Source organism: Mixophyes fleayi, chromosome 8, assembly GCF_038048845.1.
Source record: "Mixophyes fleayi isolate aMixFle1 chromosome 8, aMixFle1.hap1, whole genome shotgun sequence".
Taxonomy (NCBI): Eukaryota; Metazoa; Chordata; class Amphibia; order Anura; family Limnodynastidae; genus Mixophyes; species Mixophyes fleayi.
In genome coordinates, this window is record NC_134409.1 from 73,307,820 (window position 1) to 73,335,275 (window position 27,456).

A 27,456-nucleotide genomic window follows, 5' to 3' on the forward strand; every position below is an offset into this window, starting at 1 on the left:
GAAGTTTGCATGAGGTATCTATCCATTCGGCTGCTACCTGATGCTGGACTGCTTGTTACTATACATGATTTTCCACCTTTTAATAAAGTACTTGAATGAACTCACTGCAAGTGATGTTACAGGGAAGAGGTGCCTAGATGGTCGCCATCCTTACCTCTACTTATTGTGGCATCACAAAGGATACAGATGCCTTGGCAAATGATGATTTTTTGGTTAAACAAAAACCTCTGCCTGAAAGTAGCATATTGCCAGATCACTGACTCTGTGACTGTGTTTCCTATAGATCTATATATGCTCACTGTTACTCAGTTGCCTCCAGGTCTTAGTGAAACAGTTTAGGCTATATTTATTAACTAGTACATAGAAAGGATATACTGGAAATTAGTCCCCAGAATCAATACAGAGTGAAAACCAGATGACAAATGGTTGCTGAATATAAAGGGCAGAATAATCTGGACACATCAAACTAATAGCATGCGGCAAATAGATTATTAGGGGTCAAAAAAACGTGGCCATGGCACACAACAGACACAGATAATTAATACATCAGCTTAGGTCAGTGCAGGTGGTAGATAAGAATGGGCAATAAACAACAAGGTCAAAAATCCAACAGACAACAGAACTCAGAGAGAACACAGTCCCTAAACAAGCTAACAGCCTTATAAAACCATCTGGAACCAATCCCAATAAGTCAATCAGCCCAGTCTTAACAGTACAGATCAGTGATGCTTAGCATAGGGAAGTTAAGTGATATCAAGGCAAGCAGTGTAAACAGTGGAAATAGGTTGAAATATATTGGAATGCCTCAATCTGCCAATGTTTTTATCCCAACCTCTGTTCATAATCCTGACAATTCTACATGCATTGACCCGGCTTTGGACTTTGGTCCCTGACACTGGCTTCCACTCCGGACCATGTTGTTGCTGCCTTGCCTGATCTTTGTCCTGCTTCTGACCAATATTTTTTCAATAGGCATACACATGTGGCATTTAAACTAAATCAACGTTGCACATATGCAATTTTACCCACTTGTAAACACATCAAATACACATTTTGGTATCACTATCAATATTAGTGGTGTCCTCTACAACTCCACCTTCCCGTAGCTCCACAGAGAAAATTTTGTCAGGGTTCATTTGTATTTTCTCACCTTTTCCCTACTCAGCACCAGTCCCAGATGTAACTGGTATCTTTCAAACACTGCAAACTGCCTCTCTTTGCTCCCCCATTCCTCCAGGAAGGGCAATGTATAGATGCCACAGTACACATTACATGTTGAATACATTTCTCCTCACTTCCCATTCAGCTTAGTTAAGTGATACTACAAGTCACAGCCCCGGGCACACTGATGTTCCTCATGCTGTCCTGGACATAAGTACTCCACAAATGGGGTCAAGTCTCCCTTTTCACCCTTGGTCTCTGTTGGGCATCTAGAGACTGTCAGTCATGGTGTCTCAATGCTCTGGCCGAGATCAGTGCACTCAGTCCCTGTGTCCTGAAAGACAGCTCCATCTTATGGGTGCCACTTTGTAAGCCACTGTATGTGGTGTAAAGGTCCATGAGCTAGATAGTACATCTCCCTCTCTAACACTGGCCTGTCACACTCTCACCACACACATCTCCTCAGCTCACACTAGTCTTATGTTGTTAAGACGGTTCCTAGTAAATCTTCTCTGGGTCCTATTGGTGGGGCCACACATTCAGTCACTGGGAAGCGTTAATAACAATGCCAGAGGGAGCAATACACTCATACTTGTGTGTGGATGCATAATAATTAGCCATTTTAGTCAATGATCCTAATCTCAAATAGGATTATTTTCCAGAGGAAGTTCTTAAGCAAAATATCAACATTCCCTGCCCACATAACAGTTAGCTGCATGTAGGCATAAATCTCTTTGACTGTACAGTATAAATTATGTTAACACACATTATGATGTACTTGGAAACTCACCAAAAAAGCTGTTACCTGAGCTCTCCTAGCTCCCCTGATGTTAGGTAATCCAAGGCAAGATAGAGGCAGAAGAGAAGTTCAAACAACTGTGAATTTATTTTGAATATGTTGAAAACATCCAAAGTAACTGATGATCAGATACAGAGGATACACTGCTAGCAACTAATTAGCAAAGTCTCTAATAATGGTAATCTCTGACAGCTGTAGTACTTAGAGACTTTCAGAGACACTTGCAGACTGTAGTACTTCAAACCGTATAATAACAGTTCTGATAGTAGACCATGTATTGCCTACTGACAGTTGAAAGCCAAAATAATAAAGAATCGATTCCCTCTACCACTCATCTCTGAATTATTTGACCGGATCAGTGGTTCCAAGGTATTTACCAAACTCAACCTATGAGGAGACTTTAATGTCATCCATATATGGCAAAGTGACAAGAGGAAAATGGCCTTTAATACCCGGAAAGGGCATTACGAATATCTTGCAATTAAAGAAGAGGAAGTTGCTCAATCAATATCTTGCAATGCCTTTCGGTCTTTGTAATGACTCAGCTGTGTTCCAGGCCTTCAAACCAGGTTTACAAATGGATCCCAAGAAGGTAAAAGCAATCATCGACTAGCCACAGCCATAGGGTTTGAAAGCAGTCTAGGCACAGGGCTTCACCAATTATTACTGACAATTTGTCAAGGACTTCTCTACCTTCATCTCTCCTATTACCAACCTCTCCAGATACCTGCCAATCCTAAATCTTGGCCACCTGAGGCTGTGGCTGCCTTCTCTTCTTTGAAAAAGACCTTCTCTTCAGCCACCATTTTGCATGAACCTGATCAGCTTAAACCTTTCTCACTGGAGGTTGATGCCTCCTTTGTAGGAGTCGCAGCCGCTCTTACCCAAGTATCTTCTTCAGGGAAGTTTCATCCTTGTGGATTCTTCTCCAGAAAGATTTCACCCTGTGAGAGAAATTATGGTATTGGGGATAAATAACTACTCGCTATCAAGTCTGCATTAGAAGAATGGTGTCATCTTTTGGAGGGAGTCCAGAATCCCGTCACTATTTATATAACGATCACAAAAACCTCACTTATCTGCAAACCTGCTCAGTGTTCAAACTCTCAGCAGGCTTGCTTGTCATCTTTTGATTTTGATCTCACCTTTCGTCCTGGCTCCAGAAAATCTCGGGCCGAAGCTCTCTCCCGGTCTTTTGGCAATGTTGATCTTCTTTATGGTGCGGAACAACGACCCATTATTGATCCTGTCAATATTCTAGCATTAACTCACCCAAGACTCCTCCTTTTGGCTGTTCCTACTTAGAACCTCACCTCTGCATTAAAGCCCTTTATTAGTCTCACAGTTCTAAGTTGTCTGGTCATGCTGGAATTAAGAAGACTTCGGCTCTCCTCTTATGTCGTTTTTGGTGGCCTACTCTTCTTTAGGATGAATGCAGCTTTGTCTCAGCCTGCAACATTTGTGCTTGGCACAAGGTGCCCAGATGTTCACATCCGGGTTAACTCCTTCCTCTCCCTACTCTGGATTGTCCTTGGTGTAGCATCACAATGGACTTTATACAGACCTATCCTTGAGTCATGGGTACAGCACCCAGGGCCATCTTTTCCAATGGGCACAATGGGCAGGTGCCCGGGGACCCCACGGGCAAGGGGGCCCCATAGGCACGGCTCTTAATTAGAATAAATAATCCTGCAAAAGAAAAAACCTGCAAAAAAACCTACAAGGGTCACTGAGCAAGTACATCTATCTCTATCTCTATATATCTATATCTATATCTGTATTTCTATACATACATATATATATATATATATATATATATATATATATATATGTATGTAGGGGCCCCGGTGCACTGCATTGCCCGGGGGCCCATAATGTTGTTATGACGGCCCTGACAGCACCATCTGGGTGATGTTAGATCATTTTTTCGAAATTGGCTCACTTTATTCCTTTAAAGTGCCTCCCCTCCTCCTCTGAGTTGTCTGATATCTTTATAAAGGAGATATTCTGGCTACACGGCTGTCTACGAGAGATTATTTCAGACCAGGGAGTCCATTTCATCTCTCACTTCTGGAGGTCGTTTTCTAAGAACTTGGGGATTGAGTTGAAATTCTGATCTGGATTCCACACACAAGATAACAGTCAAATGGAACGAGTAAATCAGGATCTAGAAGTGTTTCTCTGATGTTACTCCTCTGAAAATCAGACGAATTGGAGCAACCTTCTCTCATGGGCTGAATTTTCTCATAATAATCATTTTCATGACTCTACTGGCTCCTTACCCATCTTTATTTCTAACAAAGATCCCATTCTTCCTGATTTTACATCCACCTGTGATCCTTCTGTTCTGACAGCCGATACTCTCTCCCGGGATTTCACTTGAATTTGGGCCCAAACCAAGGCTAAACTCTCAGAGTCTTCTGCATGCTACAAGCGATCTGCTGACCATCGCCATAGGACCTTCCCTGTTCCTCACTTTGGTGATGAGGTTTGGCTTTCCATCAAACAATCTAAGGTTTAAATGAAATTGGCTCCCTGTTTCATTACTATAATCCATGCAAAAAATCCATAAATTTCAAGCTTCGTCTTCCTCCCTCCCTCAGAATTCACAACTTCTTTCATGTGTCTCTCCTCAAACCTTTTCTCCTTAATTAATTCTTTCAAGAACCTTCCCGTCCACCTGATAGAACTTCTTCTGGTGACGAATATGAGGTCAACCGTCTCTTGGACGTTCGTATTTTTTGAGGGCAGCACCAGTATTTAGTCAATTTGAAAGGTTTTGGTCCAGAGAAGAGGTCCTGGGTTAACAAGGAGAGCCTTCATGCCCACCAACTTTTGGAAGCATTTAATAAAAAAGTGTCAGAAACACCATTTGGAAAGCAGGAGAGGAGGGAGTGCTGTCAGGTGCCGTCCCTACTTCTCCACTACTGCGAAATTCTGGCCGCACCGCGCATGTGTGTCTAGTTTCCTGTTGCGCTGTTTCTGAAAACCCAGTGGCAGTGTGGGACATCACTGCCGCCGGCAATTAGCCCACCTTGCTCCTCTATATAAACTGGACTCTGGCACTATTAAGGTATTAGGTGAGACCTTGCTTCAGCATCCCTGTTCATGTGTTCCAGTGCTCCTTTTGTTAACTGTAATTTGGTTTATTAATCCAGGTTTCCCTGACTAATCTCTGGTACTCTTACTTGGCTCATGAAGATATTTGGCTCAATTGAACTGGCTTTCCCAGACTACTCTCTTGAAATCTGTTTTGCCTCCTAAGGTGATTTGGCATCTGATCCCTGGTGATCTGACCACACTTTGGGATTTCCCTTTGGCACTGCATACACGCCAGGCTTGATCTATCTGTTGATTATTCTCACACACACCTCCTACTCCTACTAATTCACTGGCAGACGCCCTGGTGAACTGCGGCCCTGTGTGTCCCTTGCAGCTAAATCCAAACCTCCTTGCTCTGGTCCCTTGCGAAGACCAGGGGCGCGTTAGACACTGCTGCACCTGGAGGTGCAGAGTCTATCTCATCAAGTAGGTATCATCCATTCTCCTGCCTTTGACATATTCATTGCTATTTGGTTACTAAGATAAGCTCTTACTACTTTGAGTACAAGAGCGGGGGCATCAGAGTATCTGTGAGAATATTGCTCTCTATGAGAAAGGTGGTTTGCTATAGATGAACACCTCTATTGCCTTGTCCTAAGTGCATATCTAGTTTCTAGTGGGAGTTGTAATACAGAGTCAGAGTTGAAACAGAAACCGGTAACTGAAGAAAGAAAGCAGGCCGTCTAGAATCCAGAGTAACTTTTATCACTGACAAAGATTGCATAGAACATAAGGAGGATTTAAACTGCAAAATTTCAACCAAGTAAGGAGAGAAGCACTCCTTAAATTAATAAGACAGGTGTGTGACAACTCATGTTCACCTATGCTGAAGAGGTAATGGCAACATACTCAGTGATTTATGCTCACCAGAGTTTAAGAGAGAGTCCCAATATCCCTACACCTGCCTACTGCAAGTTTGTACTAGGAAACAGACCTCCAATTAGCTGTCTCCTCAGACCTGGCTAAGCCTCTTCTCAGGCCTTCTACCTGACACACATATGCCTCACTAGGCTCTATACTGGGCTGCACAAATGTGTCGTCACACACCCTTTTCATCTTATGGTGGAGTATCCTCCAAAACCTGAACAGGTGGTTGACTAGCAACACCTAGCCTGTAAATACCACTATATATATATATGTATATATATATATATATATATATATATATATATAAACCCCATTTTACTTGCCCAACTGCCCTCCACAAAGTGCGTGGAGGTCGCTGAGGTCCACAAATAACTACCAAAATGAACTGCGCCATAACTGCCCAGGATTCACACTCAAGAGGTCAGCCACACCAATACTATCATCCCCTCAGGACCACAACTTTAAATTCTGTGCAGAGCTGTGCGTCCACTTCTATACAGAGCGTTTCACCAACAGAGGGGAAGAACATTGAAGCCAGTGCCTTGAATGGAAAGCAGTCCTACTAAGAGTGTAGCCTGCCAGCTCACTCAGTGATACCCTCAGTTGGACTACATACTGCCTGTGATATACCTAATTTACTTCATTCCTGTATGCTGTGTTTGATGTTTCTGCACTTGGACACGATAAAGCTCTGTTTGAAATATATGCTGGGCTTTAGAGTACAGTCTTGACCCCTACCCATCATACGTTGTGAAGGTATCAAGGAATCCCCACTTTGAACTGTGTGGGGTTAAACACCAAGGGCTTGATTCATGTTTGGATGTCCATTTGTTTGCATAACGTATCTTGCATGATTTGCACTCCGCATGCCCAGAAACTGATATTTCACCAATGTGTGCAATTGCATGCAATTCATATCTCCACGCAAGTGACACTTACAGTTGCCAATGACTGCGTATACTGCAATCTATTACGTGTGTCTATGTAAGGCAATTACTGCTTAGGCAAAGCACATTACCACATGATTCCAATCTAAACTTATATTGAAATATGCTTGGATTTGAATATGGGCAGAACTACACTCAAGTTGCCTGCTCTTTTTCAACACAGAACTTACATCCATGTTGCGTTCAAACATGAATCAGGCCAGTGTCGGACTGGGGCACAAAGGGCCCACCGGGGGACTGCAACACTAGGGGCCCACCAGAGGGGGTGTGGTCAGTCATCATAGAGGCGGGACCAGACACTAGAGGGGGAGTGAACTAAAAGGTTGTGTACCGCACTGAGTGAAACCCACATTAGACAGTGAAAGTATTGTACAGTCTAGGGTGACTGATTTTTACGATGAATATATAGTATTTCACTGTAGAAGGTGCACCCTTGCATAAGGAACAATATAACAGCAATTAGAGGAGAGAGAAATATGCATAGTGGGGCACTCAAAAGGGTTAATATTATAGTAAATTTATCTGTGTATATAGAATAGGTTTGTAACTTTATTAGTACTTATTAAAACACATAAAAATGTGTATGGATACAATCTTTATCAGGACTCCACATCATTAGCGAAATAGTTAAAAAATGCAAAAGGATGAAAAAAACAGTAAGTGACAGTTAAAAAGCAGTTTATCTGCTAAACTGTGTTGCTGTTATTATGAGAATAGTGGAGGGTGAAAAATTACCATTATTTTAACTCCTCAAATAATCTATCTCTGTCCTATCAGTGGGAAAATCTACTCCCTTAGGGGAGAAAAAATATATATTATTCCAGTAGTGGTGTGTAATCCCTTCATTGGTTGAGATTCAACACAAAAAACTCTGTACAAAGTAAGTAACTTTTGGAATATCCTTAGGGCTTTATGTTATTATGCTAAATTCTGCCCTGTTAGAGGATAAAACAAGACCCTAATTATATCAAACAAATGATAAGTGCACAATTGTTCACAAAATAGCAACTGGTAAGGTGCTTTGTTGTAGCTGTCGGACGCCGTCCCCGCGCCTCCATGCTAAGCAGGGACGGACGTCTGACTCTCTCTGAGCGTCCCGTTGCTAGGCAACGGAGACGCATCTTCCGGCGGCGGTGTGCGCATGCGCGCCCGTCGCCATGACAACGGGACACGCTGCTGAAGCTTCCTGTCGGCGGCCAGCTGTCTGACCGCCGAATCACTGCCCACCAATGAGTGTGAAGGACTTCCTATACATATCCTGCTCTGACATCACTAGGATGCCAGAGCAACTAGTTATCTAGCCTCCAGCGTTCCAGCTATACCTTATTGTATCTATCTATTGATTCCTGTTACCGACCCGGCTTCCTGACCTCGCCTTTGGATTCTCCCTGTGTCCTGACTTGTTACTTCGTTTTGACCTCGGCCTGCTGACTATCCTCTGCTTCCTGATTTGGTACCTTATCTGCCCGCTGGGTTCTGACTCGGCCTGTATGTCTACGGATTTGCCCTTACCTCGCAAGTAGCTACCTGGGAGGGCCGCGACCTGCACGTCGCTCGCCGCGAAGTCCAAACTCCCTTGCGGGGGTCCCTGGTGAATACCGGCGGCGTGTTAGACTCCGCGCCTCCTAGTGTAGCTGAGCCAATACTTGCAGGTACTAAAGTCACCTCTGTGACAGTAGCACTGTAGTTAATGAGCTAAAAAAAGGGGGTCATATTTCACTGTGTATGTCTTGCTGCATGAGATCAAAGTATTTATCTTAGTAAAGACAGGGCCGTTTTTTCCATTGGGAACGATGGGCAGGTGCCCGGGGGCCCTGCAGGCAAGGGGGCCCCGTCCGAATCCTAAAAAAAAAAAAAAAAAATTTTTTTTTTTAAATACTTACCTTGCAGTCCCATCAGCGGTGATCCGGCTCCCTCCCTGGTCCCCTCTTCCGTGCTGTGCTCGCAGTGAATGCTGGGCGCGATGTCACGCCCAGCATTTACTGCAACCACAGCGCGGAAGAGGGCAGAAGAGACTTAGCGGCGCGGAAAAAAGAAGAGGATCGGACTTAAGGTAAGTTAAGGGGGCCCCTATATATATATATATATATATATGTAAAAAAAAGTGATTATATATATATAATCACGTTTTTTTTTACATACATATATATTTTTTTTTACACACACACACACACACAATATATATATATATATATATATATATATATATATATATATATATATATATATATATAATTTTTTTTTTTAGGGGCCCGGTACACTGCATTGCCCGGGGGCCCATAAAGTTGTTAAGGTGGCCCTGAGTAAAGACCTCACTTAGCATACGCAAGTGTTAGCAAACATAGTGCATTTCAATTGCTGAATTATAATGAGACAGAAATCTCCGTTGTCCACAGTAGGGTTAATAGGATTAGTCAGACTGTTTACAAAATACCAGACTGTCTCTATCATTCACTCAGCAACACGGAAAGTGTGTCATTGTAGCCGTACTCTGTTTGTAAGCTCAGTAACGATCACTTATCATTACTAGTGTCAAGCTGCATATGGTATAAGAATGTGCCTTAAATAGCAGACCCTGCCTCACGTGTGTAAGAATAAACAGCCACTCGTATTAATTGCTATATTATAATGAGACAGAGATCTCTTCTATCAGCTGACAGTGTTATAGTGTCCATGCATAGTTAAGAGATCAGTATTTTGCAGCGGCAGCAGTATTAGTATGACACGTTGGATGATTATTGTGAGAAACAGCAAAACACAGGGGGAGTGGTCAGTCCACCACAGTCCCGTCAATTAGGTGCTCCCTGCAAGCTCCGCCCCAATGCCAGAGGGGGCGGGGCTTAATCTAGGCCGGGCCTACCGGTGTATAGCCCGGCTGGCCGGCAGACCAGTCCGAGGCTGAATCAGGCCCCAGATATATATTTGGTTCACTTATAAATAACTTATTGTATAAATATATTAAAATTATTAGCACAGTGTGCAATTTAGATCAATGCAAATGTACTGATTTTGAAACGTTATATTTATGTATTGGGAATGTACTGTAGCCATGGTGGAGGAAATGTGTTTGTGTAAGAAAGTAGGAAAGGAAATAAGGTTAATTAATTCTTTTCATTTCATAAGTGACAAACACCTGCTTTGGCCTGAAGGCCCAGCAAGGGGTCGTTACCTGTTAGCATGTCTTGTTAGAGAGACAGGAAACCTCCTAAAAATATAGACAGTACATTTGAGCAAATCAGGTTGGTGTGAAAGTGAAACTGTGTTAGATGCAAGATTAGATTGTATCCTGATGTTAAATGATCTAATGTGATATGAGACGTTTAGGTACCTGGGCAGATCAGGGGGATGGGCTACCCCCTGACAACATGTGTGTAAATCTGTATAAAAGGAAGACTGTTTGACCATGTAAGGTATCATCATACCACCTATGCTTTCTAGATGTCATTAGTACCTCAAACTAGTGTGTAACTGTCCTTATCAGGACTACTGAGCTAATAATCACTGCTTCAAGATCATGCTTTGACGATGACTTACCTGTACTGTAATTACTTTGACCTACAGAGCAGACCAATCTAATCCGTTATCCGGCTGTTGTGAGGTTGGAACCCTGCATCCAGTACCAACGCTTTGCCTGCTACCTGCAGCTCTGGCCAGTGTGATAGGCCAGGCGAAACCATCCACAGCAATCCTGACCTGGAGGCAAGAGATCAGGTGTACCAGCACAGGTGCCCAGCAAAGGGGTACGCTAGCAGTGAGAGTTACACAGAAGGAAGCAGTCTTAGGTGCTGATGAAGGAGCCTAGAGGTGGCAGCAGCCCTCTTACTGCGGTTAGAGGCTGCATTTGAGACTTGTAGTGAAAAATATTGTTTTAGATACTGCTCACAAATATGACTTTTGACAGCCAGAAAAATTACTGCAAAACAGTGGGGAATATGGGAGACCCCAAAAGCACTTGTAGTGCAAAATATTTTTTTTAGATACTGCTGACAAATGACTTTTGACAGCCAGAAAAATTACTGTAAAACACTGGGGAATATGGGACACCCAAAAAGCACTTGTAGTGCAAAATATTGTTTAAGATACTGCTGATAAATATGACTTTTGACAGCCAGAAATATTACTGTAAAACAGTGGGGAATATGGGACACCCCAAAAGCACTTGTAGTGCAAAATATTGTTTTGGATACCGCTGACAAATATGACTTTTGACAGCCAGAAAAATTAGTGTTTCACACTGGGGAATATGGGAGACCCCAAAAGCACTTGTAGTGCAAAATATTGTTTTAGATACTGCTGATAAATATGACTTTTGACAGCCAGAAAAATTAGTGTTTCACACTGGGGAAAATGGGACACCCCAAAGCACTTGTAGTGCAACATATTGCTTTAGATACTGTCTACAAATATGACTTTTGACAGCCAGAAAAATTACTGTAAAACACTGGGGAATATGGGACACCCCAAAAGCAAGGAAAAGGATAGGGTGGCAAGGCAAGCCCAGCCAGTCCCCAGCAACAGGGTGGCATAGGAAGTCTATCCTGTCACATGTGTGTTAGCAGAATTATTTTTTTATTTACAAAATATTCATTAGTGACTGCTTCTCCTTATTTCCCATTTTCAGACTTTCTTCCTTTTTACCATCACAGGATTTTAAAGTCACTGAATACCCCTTTCTACAAACATGACAAAGCATACTGGCTTCTGACTGAGCAGAGCACAGGGGCATTACTTTGTAGTTTAATCTGAGTCTAGCTTATTCAAACCTGCCAGTGGAAATAGCAATGTGCTTGCCATATGCATACCATTACATGATGAAACAAATAACTTCATACTGTTTGATCTTCTCATATTTTTATCTAATAGTTGGTGTTTCATCATTGTGAAATTATACTGTATTTAATCCTTAGGGTAAGAAGGGTTATTGGACTGTGGCATGGCATATGTATTTATTGAACCTAAGTGTAGGCATTCCTTATATTTATAGTTTATAAGGAAACACACAGCGAACATAGTAACATACCAGGCTTTATCAACAGGCTGCTGTTTCTCCAGAAGTTCTCGTTTCAGGCTCTCAACTTCCACTTTGAGTTCAATATTCTAAGAAGGAAAACAAAACTGAATTAAGTACAATAATCTACTGTAGCAATTCTTAAGTGTAAATTAATTTATTTGTGATATTTCATTAGCAATACAAGGCCATTATGTATTAACATCACAACTGTGAGGTAACTAAGGATCAGACTAATGGACTTTTATAGCCCTGGTCCCACTTCACCATTACCATTCATCATTATCATCATCATCACCATTGGACTTTGAATAAAGTAGTGCTTCTAAGCAGAGGGCTTTTGGGGCGCTAATAGCTTCCACTGTATCCAACTGTTCAATGTGGTTTAATACCGTACATGTATTTTTGAAATTGTATCATGAATGTTGATATATAATGTGAATATACAGTAAGCAAATTTTGTGATATATTTCTAAGGTAAGCCTAAGTTATTATTAACACAGATATATACTTGACAATATGTATTTAATACTTAGCTAGTATAAGTTATCTGGTATTTTAAATGTTAAAAATGCCCTTTGCAATCTGTAAGTAGATGTAGTCTAGACGCATTGACTGTTTATGAGTGAGGCGCCATTGTATTAAGATTATACCCTGTAATTTATGTTCATATGTATTGTAAATGTATCACTGTGTGGATAGAGGACTGCCACAGGTAATAAGATTAAGCTTTGAAGGCCAGGTCAGCAGATTCCTGTGAATAGACAAAGGATATTGCAATAGATTAATGGGTAATAGGCTATAGCCCACAGCTAACTCCAGGGCAAGCAAGTTTTTGCACATCTAGTTAGATGTTAAATAGACTATTGTGAGCAGTCTCTGATTTTATTGTCGTGGACAAGGTCTAAATCAAAAATTCTCCAGATCTCAATCCGATCAAGCATCTGTGGGCTGTGCTGATAAAACAAATCTGAGCCATATCAAGCCACTGTTGCAACTTGATATACTTTAAAATGCTGGTGATTATTTAACATGCATCACCTAAAACATAATCTATGTGTGACCCACCACCTTAATAAGACAACCACTCTCAAGGGTATGCACTTACAAGAAGGTGGGTGTGCATGTGCTGAAAAGTATATCCTTTGGTAATGAATCAGCACAGCTGATGTGTAGTAAGCCCAATGACCTTTAAGATTGAAAAACTACACACCAGCTCCTGCAGTATTCTTTTCTTATTCACTCCTTGTACCCATTCAGGTATTCCAGTACATATAGAATAAAAAGTACTGATAGTGTGTCACCTTTTTAAAAACTTTTATTGACACACTAACATATAATGCTAGTACAATGATACAATAAAACGAACAATAAAACATTTTGTGCACCACCTCTATTAACAGATGACCTCATACCCTGACTCGGATGGAACAACGCATGTAAATAATATCCACGGAGAGCCGACTTTCTCCTCCTGCACCGCAAGTGGGGAATAAGAGTGTCTATGTAATTCAAGGTGTGTGATACCGACTGCCAGGCAGTGGGGATCACACACCTAGATTATGTTTTAGGTGATGCATGTTAAATAATCATCTGCATTTTAAAGTACATCAAGTTGCAACAGTATGCACTATTAATTAATTTATATCTTTTCATGTATTCTGGATTAATTTCGGAGTGTTTCACATAAAGAAGAATATTGCTAATCCTTGAACATATAAATTGGACATTGTGTATATTTGAAGAGACTTTACTGATTGGATTTTTTTTTCAACACAGACCCTCTGCAATTAACATTTCTATTTGAAGGTCTATACATTGAGATATTATTGTGTAGCGCCGTTCTCATATCATCTTTTGTTTTATCTATATTGTAAAATCGTTAAACAATTTATTCAGCCAAGTATAGAACAAATTATGCACGTTGCAGATGTACAGTATGTACAAGCGTATATCATGAAGAGCTTACTCCGAAACTTGTTGAATCGAAATCCTACTCCTGGCAATATGCACACGAAAAAAAGAAAGTGGTGCATGACAGACCCTCAACGCGTTTCGTAATAAACTTTGTCAGGAGGGGTTGGCATGAAAGTTAAAACTCACATAGTTATAGAGCTATCCTAGATACGTGTATCAAAGCTGTTAATTTAAATCAGATTCTTCAGACCATACCTGTCACATATAAACAATATATATATATCTACAATAGAAAGCCATAGCCATCATATTAATTCAACATGCTTATAAAAACTATATAGAATATATGTACACACATATTACACATTAAAGTATTTTTAAAAATGTATCAATTTATAAATAATTGAATGTACCATATTATAAATTTTAGAAAAATGATATGTGAATTATATGAATTATTGGTCTCTGAATCATTACATTTTTATCAAAAAATTTACTCAGTTTGTATTCTCATAGCTGACGCGTCCAGATTACAGTATATAGTCAAATATTTTGACATACTTTAAACTTACATAATAAAGATGATAATCCTCCATTTGTCAAAGATGGATCACTCAGTTTGTAATCAAACTGATCACATTGACCAATATTAAAAGTGAAAAGTCAGTTAAAGAACTCCCATATTAATTAGCGGAGGATCGTGAACACCCGTCATGGGAATGTCAAACTCAATTTTGACTTCATACTCCTCTCACAGTTCAATCTGAACTGAGGATGAACAAGAAGGTTTCTTTAAAAAATGTATTCAGAATCAAAATGTGAAAATCATTATGAATCTTGAGTGAGGGAAGTAGTTAAAGCTTGAATGTTACAGGGTTAATAACTTTGATGATACTTTGGTTTGAGGATGATATCCTGAGGAGAACTTGAAACTGATTCCCAATTCTTTTCAAAACGCCCTCCAGAACCTAGATAAAAAGTGGACACAATCAGATGATCTCTAGAGGGCACCCATGAAGGCGGAATATCTCCTTGGTAAATAGCTTTGTCAGAATAGGTGCAGAAGGAAGCCCTTTAAGAGGGACAAAAACTGCGGTTTTGGAAAAACCATCTACTACCACCCAAACAGATTACCCGGCTTTGAATTCTGCTATTCCTGACAACTCTTTGGCATGTGATTTGGCTCCAGTTTGACAATCTGGCATTGACCTCGGTTTGTAGACTATTCTGTTTTCACCTGCAGCCTTACCGGTGACTGATATTGATGGCCATGACCTGCATGCCCCCTCAGCAAAGTCCAAACTTCCCTTAGGGGTCCCTGGTGAACACCTGGAATGTATTAGACTTTGCGCCTCCTTGCTCAGTTGCGCCAATTACTGGTAGGCATCCATCATCTCTTTTCCTAGTGTGGTTGTGACAATTCTAGAGTGGAATATCAAACAATGGGTGTACTTTGGAGAACTGTCATCCCACCTATGGCCTTTGGGCTACAGCCAGGATTTTCAGGAACTCGTCGGGGGTACGTCCCTTCTCTGAACTGCAATCAAAATGGGATCTCCCTTTCTCGAAGTTCTGGAAATACTTATAGCTCCAACACTACTTTAACACTTCAGATAAATTCAAAAGAACCCAGAGAGAACTCACTCTGCTTGAGAAACTTTGTGGGGCTCCTCAAAATCCAACAAATATAATTCCAGCACTTAACAGAATAATTGCAGATGGCTCGTCAGATACCCTACCACACTTCTCAACTACTTGGGAGAGAGATCTAAATAGAACAATCCAGGAGGAGGAATAGAGAAACACACATGCTTGCTCAAAAAGTATTTTTATAGTAGAGACCCAATACATAAATTTAATGTGATGGTACTGGCATCCTTGAGTACTACAAAAAATGTTCCCAGGTACATCAAGAGAATGTTGGAGTTGTAATAACTCTGCAAGTAGCTTCTTCCATATATGGTGGGAATGCCCAAAGATATAACTCTTCTTGAAGGAAGTATTCCGGACTTTTAAAGTTATCTTGAGTTGTGAGGTTCTTGTGGATCTGGATTTTTAACTTATTAACTTGACTAAAATCCCCAAAAGTAAATACAAGAAATCTCTCTTGAAACATCTTAGCAATACCGCAGAAGCTTTGATTCAGCCCGTCCTCACTAAAAGACTGGTATACATGAATAGACTTCTATATGAATACGGAGGACATCAGAACCTCGGCAATAGAAAACTTGACCTATTTTACTACTACTTGGATCCAATTATTAGAATTTAAGAAAACTGATTACTATACTTATTACATCTTCAGTGTAAATTCACATTGATAATATTACCCCCATGTATTACAAACCTCTTTTCACTGGGATATTATCCCCTTTAATGCATCCCTCCATTGAGACTCTCTCCAGAATTCTCTATGATCAATGTCGTTCCTCCTGTTACTTCATCTGAACATTCCGCCTTAAATTTCCTTAGTCCCTTCCCCAAGGTTTGTTCTCTCAATACAAACTTCCGCTACTGGACTATGCCACCTCTAATTATCAAGTTTCACTAAATGCCTATACCTTATTATGTGGAACTTAGCTTAAAAGTAAGATAGCGTTACTATAATTGTATTGTACTATTTTTAATTATCACTGCTATCTTTATAAGAAGGCGGATAGTTTGTATATTATTTCTGTTGTTTTACCTTTAAAAACCTCAATAAAACAGTATATAAATACATGTGTTGCATGTCCACATACTCTATGGGTAGTTATAGATCCTTAGAATCATCAGCTTAGCTTGTGTGTAATTGTGTGTCAAGACAACCAGAGCTGAAATTCACAATTGACACTTCTGAGGTAGTTTTTACAAAGCACAAAACCTCTTCTGCACACTGCAAAACCAATTTTGCTTTGTGCCACAATTAGTGCAAGCACTTCTACATTTCTGCTGAGGGATATCGGTTTGCAGAGTAAGATGACATTTACAGAGGAAGAGACGTTTTTACAGCCTGAGGAGAAGAGTTGGCCTGGGTGAGGACATTTCTATATTTGTTTAGTACGGAGTTAACTGCAATGTATGGAATTTTGTTAAGTAGTGCAGAAATGACATTTCATTTTGCAGAGTTGGAATATTGAAGGGCTGCCTGAGATTTGGAGGTATATTTACTACGTGTTTGAAAAAGTGGAGATGTTGCCAATAGCAACCAATAAGATTCTATCTGTCATTTTGTAGAATGTACTAAACAAATGAAAGCTAGAATCTGATTGGTTGCTATTGCAACATCTCCACTCTGCAGTTTAGTAAATATATCTCTTGGTCTTGTTCTACACTTCAAATGGGCCCCATTATGCAGGCAGAAAAGTGCATTTCCAAATGTACTTGTAATGTAAAACAAAGCTTTCACACACACAGCATTACTACATGCAATACAGACAGTATCCATATCCCCTTCATAGTTTGAAAACAGAAGTTGTTGCCACTGATGCATGAGGCCCAGGTGGACTGTAATGGTGTACAGGGTCCACCTATCTCATCTTTGTCCCTTGCCTTCATATTTTATCTAATATTAGTGATCAGTCTTTCTACAAAATCCCCATTAATGTAATATATAATAAATAATCAAATATGTTATATACAGGGAAGTCCATAATGAGTGATCAACATCAGCATTATCAGGCTACTCTTAGGGCTATATTTACTAAGCTGCGGGTTTGAAAAAGTGGGGATGTTGCCTATAGCAACCAATCAGATTCTAGCTGTCATTTTGTAGAAGGTACTAAATAAATGAAAGCTAGAATCTGATTGGTTGCTATAGGCAACATCCCCACTTTTTCAAACCCGCAGCTTAGTAAATATAGCCCTTAGTGTAGTTTAAAGAGCATACTTGCCAACTTTCCCTGAATGTCAGGGAGACTCCCTGAAATAGGGGTGATCTCCCTCACTCCCTGAAGATTTTGGCATTCTACCTGATGCTGAGCCAGTACAAGACGTGGTTGGCTTCGCCATCTGTGGCATGATGACACAGTTCAGAAATTGTGTCCTATGTAGGGGTGTGCACCGGGCACTTTTAGTGTTTTGGGTTTTGGGTTCTGATTAGCTTGAGGTTTTGGGTTCTGATTTGTTTTGCCAAAACACCTGACGAAAGGTTTTGGTTCTGATTTCGGGTTTTGGGTTCTGATTTATTTTTTAAAAAGCATAAAAAGCGCTAAAATCCTGTTTTTTTGGTTGTTTTCCACTCCTACGCTATTATTAATCTCAATAACATTCAATAACAATCATTTCCACTAATTTCCAGTCTATTCTGAACACCTCACACCTCACAATATTGTGTTTAGTCCAAAACGTTGCACCGAGGTAGCTTTCTGGACTGCGTAGTGGAGTGGGCCCAGTACCCAATTTGGTACCGAGGCCACAATACCTCCGCCTTCAAATGGTCTCAATTCCACTGCACAGCTGCCTGCTCCTACATCCTCTGCAGCATATACAGGGTGTAGTTCGAGCGTGTCAATACCTCTTGTTTTTGACGATGACAGGTCATTTTCATTAATTTTGGATTTGGCAGCAACAGTCAACGTTTTTTAATATCTGATACGCATCTATCTGGACTGCGTAGTGGAGTGGCCCCGGTACCCAATTTGGTACCGGGGCCACAATACCTCCTCTAACTGGTCTAAATTCCACTGCACAGATAAAAACAAAGAACATAGTATTAGAAATGGCAGTTCCTCTTTTTTGGAACTATAAAAACAAAGAACATAGTAATAGAAATGGCAGTTCCTCTTTTTTGGAACTACAGAAACAAAGAACGTAGTAATAGAAATGGCAGTTCCTCTTTTTTGGAACTATAAAAACAAAGAACATAGTAATAGAAATGGCAGTTCCTCTTTTTTGGAACTACAGAAACAAAGAACGTAGTAATAGAAATGGCAGTTCCTCTTTTTTGGAACTATAAAAACAAAGAACATAGTAATAGAAATGGCAGTTCCTCTTTTTTGGAACTACAGAAACAAAGAACGTAGTAATAGAAATGGCAGTTCCTCTTTTTTGGAACTATAAAAACAAAGAACATAGTAATAGAAATGGCAGTTCCTCTTTTTTGGAACTACAGAAACAAAGAACGTAGTAATAGAAATGGCAGTTCCTCTTTTTTGGAACTATAAAAACAAAGAACATAGTAATAGAAATGCCAGTTCCTCTTTTTTGGAACTACAGAAACAAAGACAACCTCCTTCAACTAGTCTAAATTCCACTGCACAGATGACGGACACCGGACGCACGTCTAAAACCAACATAGCTGTGCCGGTGACATGGCCTGCAGGAATATCTCTGATGGAGATAGAACTAGGCCCCAAAGAGCACATAATGCCAAAAAAAGAGTTGCAAGATGGAATTGTCCTTGGGCCCTACCACCCACCCTTATGTTGTTGAAATAGGACATGCACACTTTAACAATCCAATCATTTCAGCGACAGGGCCTACCAAACTACTGTGGCTGAAATGATTGGTTTGTTTGGGCCCCCACACAAAAAAAGCTATTCATCTCTCCCTCTACAAACTAAACTGGCTCTACTGAGGCAAGATGTCGTCCTCATCCTCATCCTCTGATTCCTCTCCCCCTTCAGTGTGTATTTTCTCATCCTCACACATTATCAATTCGTCCCCGCTGGACTCCACACCCACAGGTCCCTCTGTAGTATCTGGAGGCCAGTGCTGTACTTGATTGAGGAATTTATAATTCATTTTTATGAACATCATTTTTTCAACGTTCTGCGGAAGCAACCTCCTTCGCCGCTCACTGACCAGGTTCCCCGCTGCACTAAAAACTCTTTCCGAGTACACACTGGAGGGGGGAAAACTCAGGTAAAATAGAGCCAGTTTGTACAGGGGCTTCCAAACTGCCTTTTTTTCCTGCCAGTAACAATATGGACTGTCTGACATGTCTTTTTGGATGGTGTCAGAAAAATAATCCTCCACCATTTTTTCTATTGTGACAGCATCCAATGCAGCGACAGTAGACATGTCTGCAATGGTTGGTAGGTCCTTCAGTCCGGACCAGATGTTGTCTGCATCCCCGCTAGTGGGTCTTTTAGGAAAACTGAGCTTTTTCCTCGCAGCCTTAGGTGTGGAAGAAAATGAAGGTGGAGCTGTTGGCATGTCACGGACAATTTCCTGACCAGCAGGTCTTTGCACCTCTGTAGACTTGTGTCCGCTGGAAACAGAGACACAACATACGCTTTAAACCGAGGATTGAGCACGGTGGCCAGAATGTATTCCTCTGACTTTAAAAGAGTGACCACCCTCGGATCCTGGCAAAGCGTACGAAGGGCTTCATCCACAAGAGCTACATGCTTGGTGGAATCGCAATGGTTTACCAGCTCCTCCCTTACTTTCTCCAGCTGCTTCTGCAAAAGCCTGATCAGGGGAATCACCTGACTCAAGCTGGCAGTGTCGGAACTGACTTCTCGTGTGGCAAGTTCAAACGGCTGCAGAACCTTGCACAACGCGGAAATCAGTGTCCACTGCGCTTGACTCAGGCGCATCCCCACTCCTTTTCCTATGTCGTAGGTGGCTGTGTAGGCTTGAATGGCCTTTTGCTGCTCCTCCATCCTCTGCAGCATATAGAGGGTGGAGTTCCAGCGCGTCACAACCTCTTGTTTGAGGTGATGGCAGGGCAGGTTCAGCCTTTTTTGATGTTGCTCGAGTCTGCGGTAGGCACTGGCAGAATGTCGAAAGTGTCCAGCAATTTTGCGGGCCACCGCAAGCATCTCCTGCACACCCCTGTCACTCTTCAGGTAATGCTGCACCACCAAATTAACGGTGTGGGCAAAACATGGGACGTGCTGGAAATTGCCCATATGTAATGCCCGCACAATGTTACTGGCGTTGTCTGACACCACAAATCTCCAGGAGAGTCTAAGTGGGGTAAGCCACTCCGAGATTATTTCCCTCAGTTTTTCTAAGAGGTTGTCAGCGTTGTGCCTCTTACTAAAACCTGTGATACACAACGTTGCCTGCCTTGGCACGAGCAGCCGTTGTGGAGATGCTGCTACTGATGCAGCTGCTGCTGTTGCTGCGGAAGGCAATGCATCTACCCAGTGGGCTGTCACAGTCATATAGTCCTTAGTTTGCCCTGAACCACTTGTCCACATGTCCGTGGTTAAGTGGACAGTGAGTACAACCACATTTTTCAGAGCACTGAGGACACTTGTTCGTACTTCTCTGTACACCTTTGGTATCGCCTGCCTAGTGAAGTGGAATCTCGACGGGATTTGGTACCGGGGACACAATACCTCCATCAACCGTCTAAATCCCACTCCACTGATGGCGGACACCGGATGCACGTCTAACACCAACATAGCAGTTAATGCCGCAGTTATCCGCTTTGCTATAGGGTGACTACTGTCGTACTTTGTGCTCAGGGCAAACGACAGTTGGACGGTCAACTGTTTGGTGAAAGACTTAGCGGTCTTACGACTTCCCCTCTGGGAAGATGACCGACTACCAGCAGCAACAGCAGCAGTGGCAGTAGTAGGCGTACCGCTGCAGGATTCCTCGGATGAATCCCGTATTGAAGAGGACTTAGTCTGGCTGGTGACATGGCCTGCAGGACTAAATCTCATGGAGGAAGTTGACGAGGAGGGTGTTGGTGGTATGTATCCAACAGGACCAAGGGATTTAGGTGTCCCTGGACTGCTGACGGTCCTAGCCACAGGTCCTGAACTAAACACTGAATTATGAAGGTTCTTCAGGTGACGTATAAGTGAGGATGTCCCTAGGTGGCCAAGATCCCTACCCCTGCTTATTTGAGCTTTACATAAGCTACATATGGCCATACATTTGTTGTCCAGATTCGGATAAAAATAACTCCAGACAGAAGAGGTGGATTTTTTGATCTTCTGACCAGGCATGACGATGGGCTTTTTCATCCCATGGACAACAACTGTTCCCCCCCCTGGTGGCTCATTTATGATAACCACATCAGCATCCTCCTCGTCAAGTTCCTCCTCAGCGCCAGCTACATCAATATCCTTCTCCCGGTGTACAACATTCACACCTTCATTAGCCAAATCTGTAACTGGACTGTGGGTGATCCTTCCAGCATATGCAGAGGGCGTGCTGGAAATGGTTGAAGGAGCCACCTCTTCCCGTACAGTGATGGGAAGGTCAGGCTTCGCAACCACAAAAACCCTTGGACTCGCTGGACTTGGACTAGTTGTTGATGACAGCTTAAGTCTCTTAAATTTGTTAGAGGGGGGGAGGAGAAGTGCTTAGATCCATGGGTGAAGCTGAACCACTAGTCATGCACACGGGCCAGGACCTAAGCCGTTCCTTGCCACTCCGTGTCGTAAATGGCATATTGGCAAGTTTACGTTTCTCCTCAGATGATTTTAATTTTCTTTTTTTGCTAATTTTTGGGAACTTTGGGTTTTTGGATTTTACATACCCTATACTATGAGATTGGGCATCGCCCTTGGCAGCCGACGTTGATGGCATTTCAGCGTCTATGTCAGTGTCTTGACTAGTGGCAGCAGCTTCAGCATAAGAAGGAAGTGGGTCTTGATCTTTCCCTACTTTATCCTCCAAATTTTTGTACTCCATTATATGCAGCACAAGAGAGCGTACCCCTAAACCACACACACTTTGGGACTACAGAAACAATGACCGTAGTAATAGAACTGGCAGTTCCTATCTTTTGGAACTACAGAAATAATGAACGTAGTAATAGAACTGGCAGTTCCTATTTTTTGGAACTACACAAACAATGACCGTAGTAATAGAACTGGCAGTTCCTATTTTTTGGAACTACAGAAACAATGAACGTAGTAATAGAACTGGCAGTTCCTATTTTTTGGAACTACAGACATAATGAACGTAGTAATATAAATGGCAGGTCCTCTTTTTTTGGACTGCAAAAATATATTGCTCTATAATAATTTTTTATACTTTTTCAATTATTTTTTTAATCTTTTTTTTTTATATTTTTTAAAGATTTTTGGCTGATTAACAAATTGCTATGGACTTATCAGAAACAAATACAGGACAAAAGCACCACTGGACTCAACAGCACAGACACTGGCCAAAGCACCACTGGAATCAGCAGGACAGAGCACTGGAAAAAGTACTACTGCACTCAGCAGGTCAAAGCACCACTTGACTAAATAAATCAGCAGGACAGAGCACATCAACCTCCCTCTTCACTAACCACAGGGAGAATGAAGATGGCGGCCGCGAGCGGGGCATTTATGAGATCCGAGTCTCGCGAGATCCGACGGGAGACTTGGATGTCATAGCCTCGGTTTGGCTTCATTTGGCGCCCGGAAGTTCCCGAACAGTGCTCGGATCCCTGTTCGGGTGGGCTCGGATTAGCGAAATCCGAGCCCGCTCATCTCTAGTCCTATGTCCATGTATTGATGCCTATGGAGGTGGCCATTTTCATGGAGATCAAGATTTAATCAAAGACTGACAGGTAAGACAACATGACTTCAGTAATGGAGACAGAAATTTAAAAGACACTTCAGTTTCTAGAGATTCATTAGCCGCTTTTCTTTAACGCATAGGTGCCTACTCCGGGAGACTCCCACATTGCTGGGAGACCTCCCGTGCTCCCGGGAGAGCAGGGCAATCTCCCGGTTCTCGACCCTCCAATAGATAAGTGGCGGGGCGCAGCCTAATGAAGCAAATATTGCATCTTCTTAGCTCCGCCCCCTACTGTAATTGGCCAAAATTGTGACAATCGCTTAGGGGGTGGGGCCAAACTGATGGGATTTGTCAAGCCTCGCCCCCACATGCCCACCTCCTCCGGGATCTCCCTGAAGCCAACGAGGAAAAGTTGGCAAGTATGTGAAAGAGTAAATCAAGAGTCTTATTATTTTAACTCTCATTACTATCTCTTATTAGTGTCCAACATTTTTATAGCTATTTATTTTTTATGATTAAACATTTTTATACAGATAAAGCTAAAAGGCAGGAATCTTTTTTATTGTATTTAATAAATTAACTCTGAAGAAAATGCCATTTTAAGTAATCTTATCTGAAATTAATACGTCATCTAATAAACATAGAACACAAAAATGCTCATTTAAAAGTGACAAAATAACATTTAAATTATTGTGTGTTTTTAAAAATAAAATCTTTGATTTAGTTGAAGAAACTATAAATAGAAGATATTTTATAAATAGCCAGAAGATGGTGCTATTACACTTTAGAATGTAAAATACTGTCAAAACCACTGTGCTGCTATTCAGTACAGATGTAGCATGGTTACTTTACATAAACAGTATTATCTGGCACCAGTTACATGGTGCATTGATCCTGCCTTGCCTGCTTAACCCTGGTCTACAACCATCAAAATAGAATGGAAGGGTCAAACTTTATCCAAAAATAAATTTGTATTATCGTAATTAATTTTATGACCTGTGGGCCCCTCTGTGGGTCTCTCAGAAAATAAATGAATAAATAATTAAAGTAGGTGAGATCTCAGAACATACATTTGATAGCCACACAATACAGATTACAGAAAAATATTGTCATGTTGCCTTATTGGTAACATAAAGTGGTGCACTGTGTGTGCCATGGCAAAAATGGGCATTGCTTAATCAAGCATTTGAAAAAATATAAATGCCAGTCTGCATGTCTCTGCGCTCCCTCCAGATTACAATACTGAAGGCAAAAGTCTATAGCTGGATGAAAGCCAAATTGGGTCATCATCATCTATTTATTTATATCGCGCCACTAATTCCGCAGCGCTGTACAGAGAACTCATTCACATCAGTCCCTGCCCCATTGGAGCTTACAATCTAAATCCCCTAACACTCACACACAGACTGAGAGAGACTAAGGGAATTTAAAAGCAGCCAGTTAAGCTACTAGTATGTTTTTAGAGTGTGGGAGGAAACCAGAGCACCCTGAGGAAACCCACGCAAACACGGAAAGAACAAACTCCACACAGATAAGGCCATGGCCGGGGAATCAAAGTCATGACCCCAGTGCTGTGACGCAGAAGCGCTATCCACTAAGCCACTGTGCTGCCCATGGTCCTAAACAGCGTTGCAAAATAGCTTTTTCCAGCTCTAAATCATATGACTACACTCAATAAGAGCAGGTCACTCACATATCTGCAGCAGTTACTAAGTCCCAATTTAAGCAAAATTTTGAAGGTCCCCCAAGATTTCTAGGGATGGACACCCTACTTTCCTCTATTAGCCACCTCCTCTTCTTCTGTGTTGTTGTTCAGGATCCTTATAGCTGCACGGGAGTAAGACCCAACACACAATTTATTCAGCATAAAGATCTCCTTACAACAGCAGCAGTCAATAAGTAACCTTCTATTCATAAGTGCTAAATGGCCTTTTCCATATCAGCACCTTGTGTCATAATGTAGTAATACACCACATATTCGCTCATTTCGGAAAAGCAATATTACTAAATATTATTAAAATTAATAAATAAACTATGACAGAATTTTACACACACAACTGGTAAGTATATAATTAGAAATGCAAAGCAGTGTATGTAAGCAAAACAATGTTCTTTTCTATATTGTCACTTAGTTTCATAAACTAGTAATACACCACATCTTCTTCATCCTTGGTGTGCTGCTCTGCACTTACTGCTCAGACGGGAAGGGGACATCACAATTCCCTTCACCTGTCAGCAGAAAATAATTTTTGAGCGCTAGAATGCCAGCTCACGATGGTCTTATTTCCTCTATCAAATCTCAAAGTGATCATTAGTAATTGCAAAATTATTCAGGAAAACAGTAATCCGTAAATTACATTTGGCACTGGAAATCAAAAATCAATATACAGATCAGGAATATTAGGCTTAGCTAATAGAACCTGGAAATCAGTTTAACACCCTGAGAACCATTGTGACAGAAATCAGTCAATCACTCCGAGCATACTCAGTGCTAATACTTCTTCCAGCTATTTGTGATTCTCTGCAATCAAGAAGGTATTTAACATTACTTTTGGCAGTTAATTACTACCAAATGATTACATTTTGTGGTTCCAGTCTCTGATTCTTTGGTGCCAGCTTGCTTTATCACTGCACGTGATATTTTACCTGCGTCCTGGCTCAGGGGCGGATCTAGAGAATACTGCTACCCGGGGCGATGTAGGGGGGAAGAGGATTTAAACACAATCAGAGCGGCCGGGCAGCACGCTGGCCCTGCCTGTCACTGCTGAATGGACCTGCACATAATGTGCAGCCACCGGCAGCAAGCCCCTGCTAGGGGGGATGATCGCCCAGATCGCCCCCCCCCCCTGGATCCGCCACTGTCCTGGCTATCCATTGCTCTCAATCTAAAACCCTACCACTGGAATCCACTGCTGCAGCTTTTAATATCCAGGTACCTCCTGTATCCTGAAAGTCCCAGTGTAATGTGATATGGCTGGGAACAAAGCCCTGGACTTTCATTACCAATACGACCAACATTATTAAAAAGAAAAAAGATAAATTTTAAAAAACACTACCCCCCTAATCCCCACTATAATAGAAAAACCAAAAGCATTGGTTGTTAGGAATCAGTGTGCTCTGTTATATCTCGGTGTTTGTAGGTCTGATTCCTATGACGTTTATTACTGTCTGACTACTGAACTTCTGAGCATGTGCAAGTTCCCTTTCTGCTCTGTGTAATAGATCAACCTCATGGTTAAGCCTGCATGTCGCTAAGCTTCATTGTATTTCACACTGCACCACTCACCAAATGTCACAGTTTTATCATCAGCATCCCTGCCATAAATCATCTGCTAACATTGGGGCCTCTCAATCTGAGCAGAAACCAACTCCCAGCTTCCCAACCATCATATGGGGAGGGTGCCAAAAATAGCATGCCCCAGCACTCCTAGTGATAACTAGCCCTGTTATAAACTGCATTGAGAGCCTGGGTAAAGAAAGATGTTGAAACTTTTTTCTCTATTTCCTTCCCTCTACAATAGAGGCAACAGCCATGCACTGAATATTAATTATTATTATTATTATTATTATTATTATTATAATTATTATTGTTATTATTAGTTATTTTTATAGCACCTACATATTAGACAGCACAAGTGGTATAAGAGCTATAAATTAGTTGCCGTGTATTATTGGTCAGTGCGTTATGAAGGTAAAATCTTCCAGCAGCTCAAGCATTTTTCAGTTTATTGGAAAACATAAAAATTACTTGCACATACATACTGGATGTAGAGAAGCACTGGAACTGTTTTTTTTTCCCACCACTTGGGGAAGGGGGGTTGAGATTGTGCTCAGCAGCCTATTAGAAACATTTTAAAGAAAAAAAAAATGCTGGTAGCCCAGTGATCCAGCCCAATGTAGCCCGCTATAGGGGCCGGCACAGGGGCAGATGTCCTCAGCCCTGCCACCCCAAACAGCACCTGTAAGGAAATGCTAACCATGCATTTAAAGAGAAAACAAACACTTTGCTACATACATACACATGATACTAATTTGTATAAGTACTAATTTATAACAAATGAAAAGTGCAAATTTAAAAGCACAATAAGCACAAAATAAACTTACAAACTATCACACAGCATAAATCAGTATATAAAATGTAATTGCAAAATTACTTTAAAATCAAATATTTCATTAGAAGCAAAACTGATTTTGCTAGTGTATAAATCTAGAGTCTCACATGTTTGCAATGTTGCTAGGTGATGACAGAACAC

The 27,456-nt window shown here is 41.3% G+C and overlaps 1 protein-coding gene across 1 annotated transcript in view; it reads right to left on the reverse strand.

Moving 5' to 3' along the window:
* The window catches only part of PDE4DIP (phosphodiesterase 4D interacting protein), a 309,241-nt gene that overhangs the window by 257,193 nt on the left and 24,592 nt on the right, over positions 1–27,456 (reverse strand). Inside the window, exon 2 of the mRNA XM_075182734.1 lies at positions 11,897–11,973. Coding sequence (XP_075038835.1) covers positions 11,897–11,973 — 77 coding nt within the window. The remainder of the gene's footprint in view (positions 1–11,896; positions 11,974–27,456) is intronic.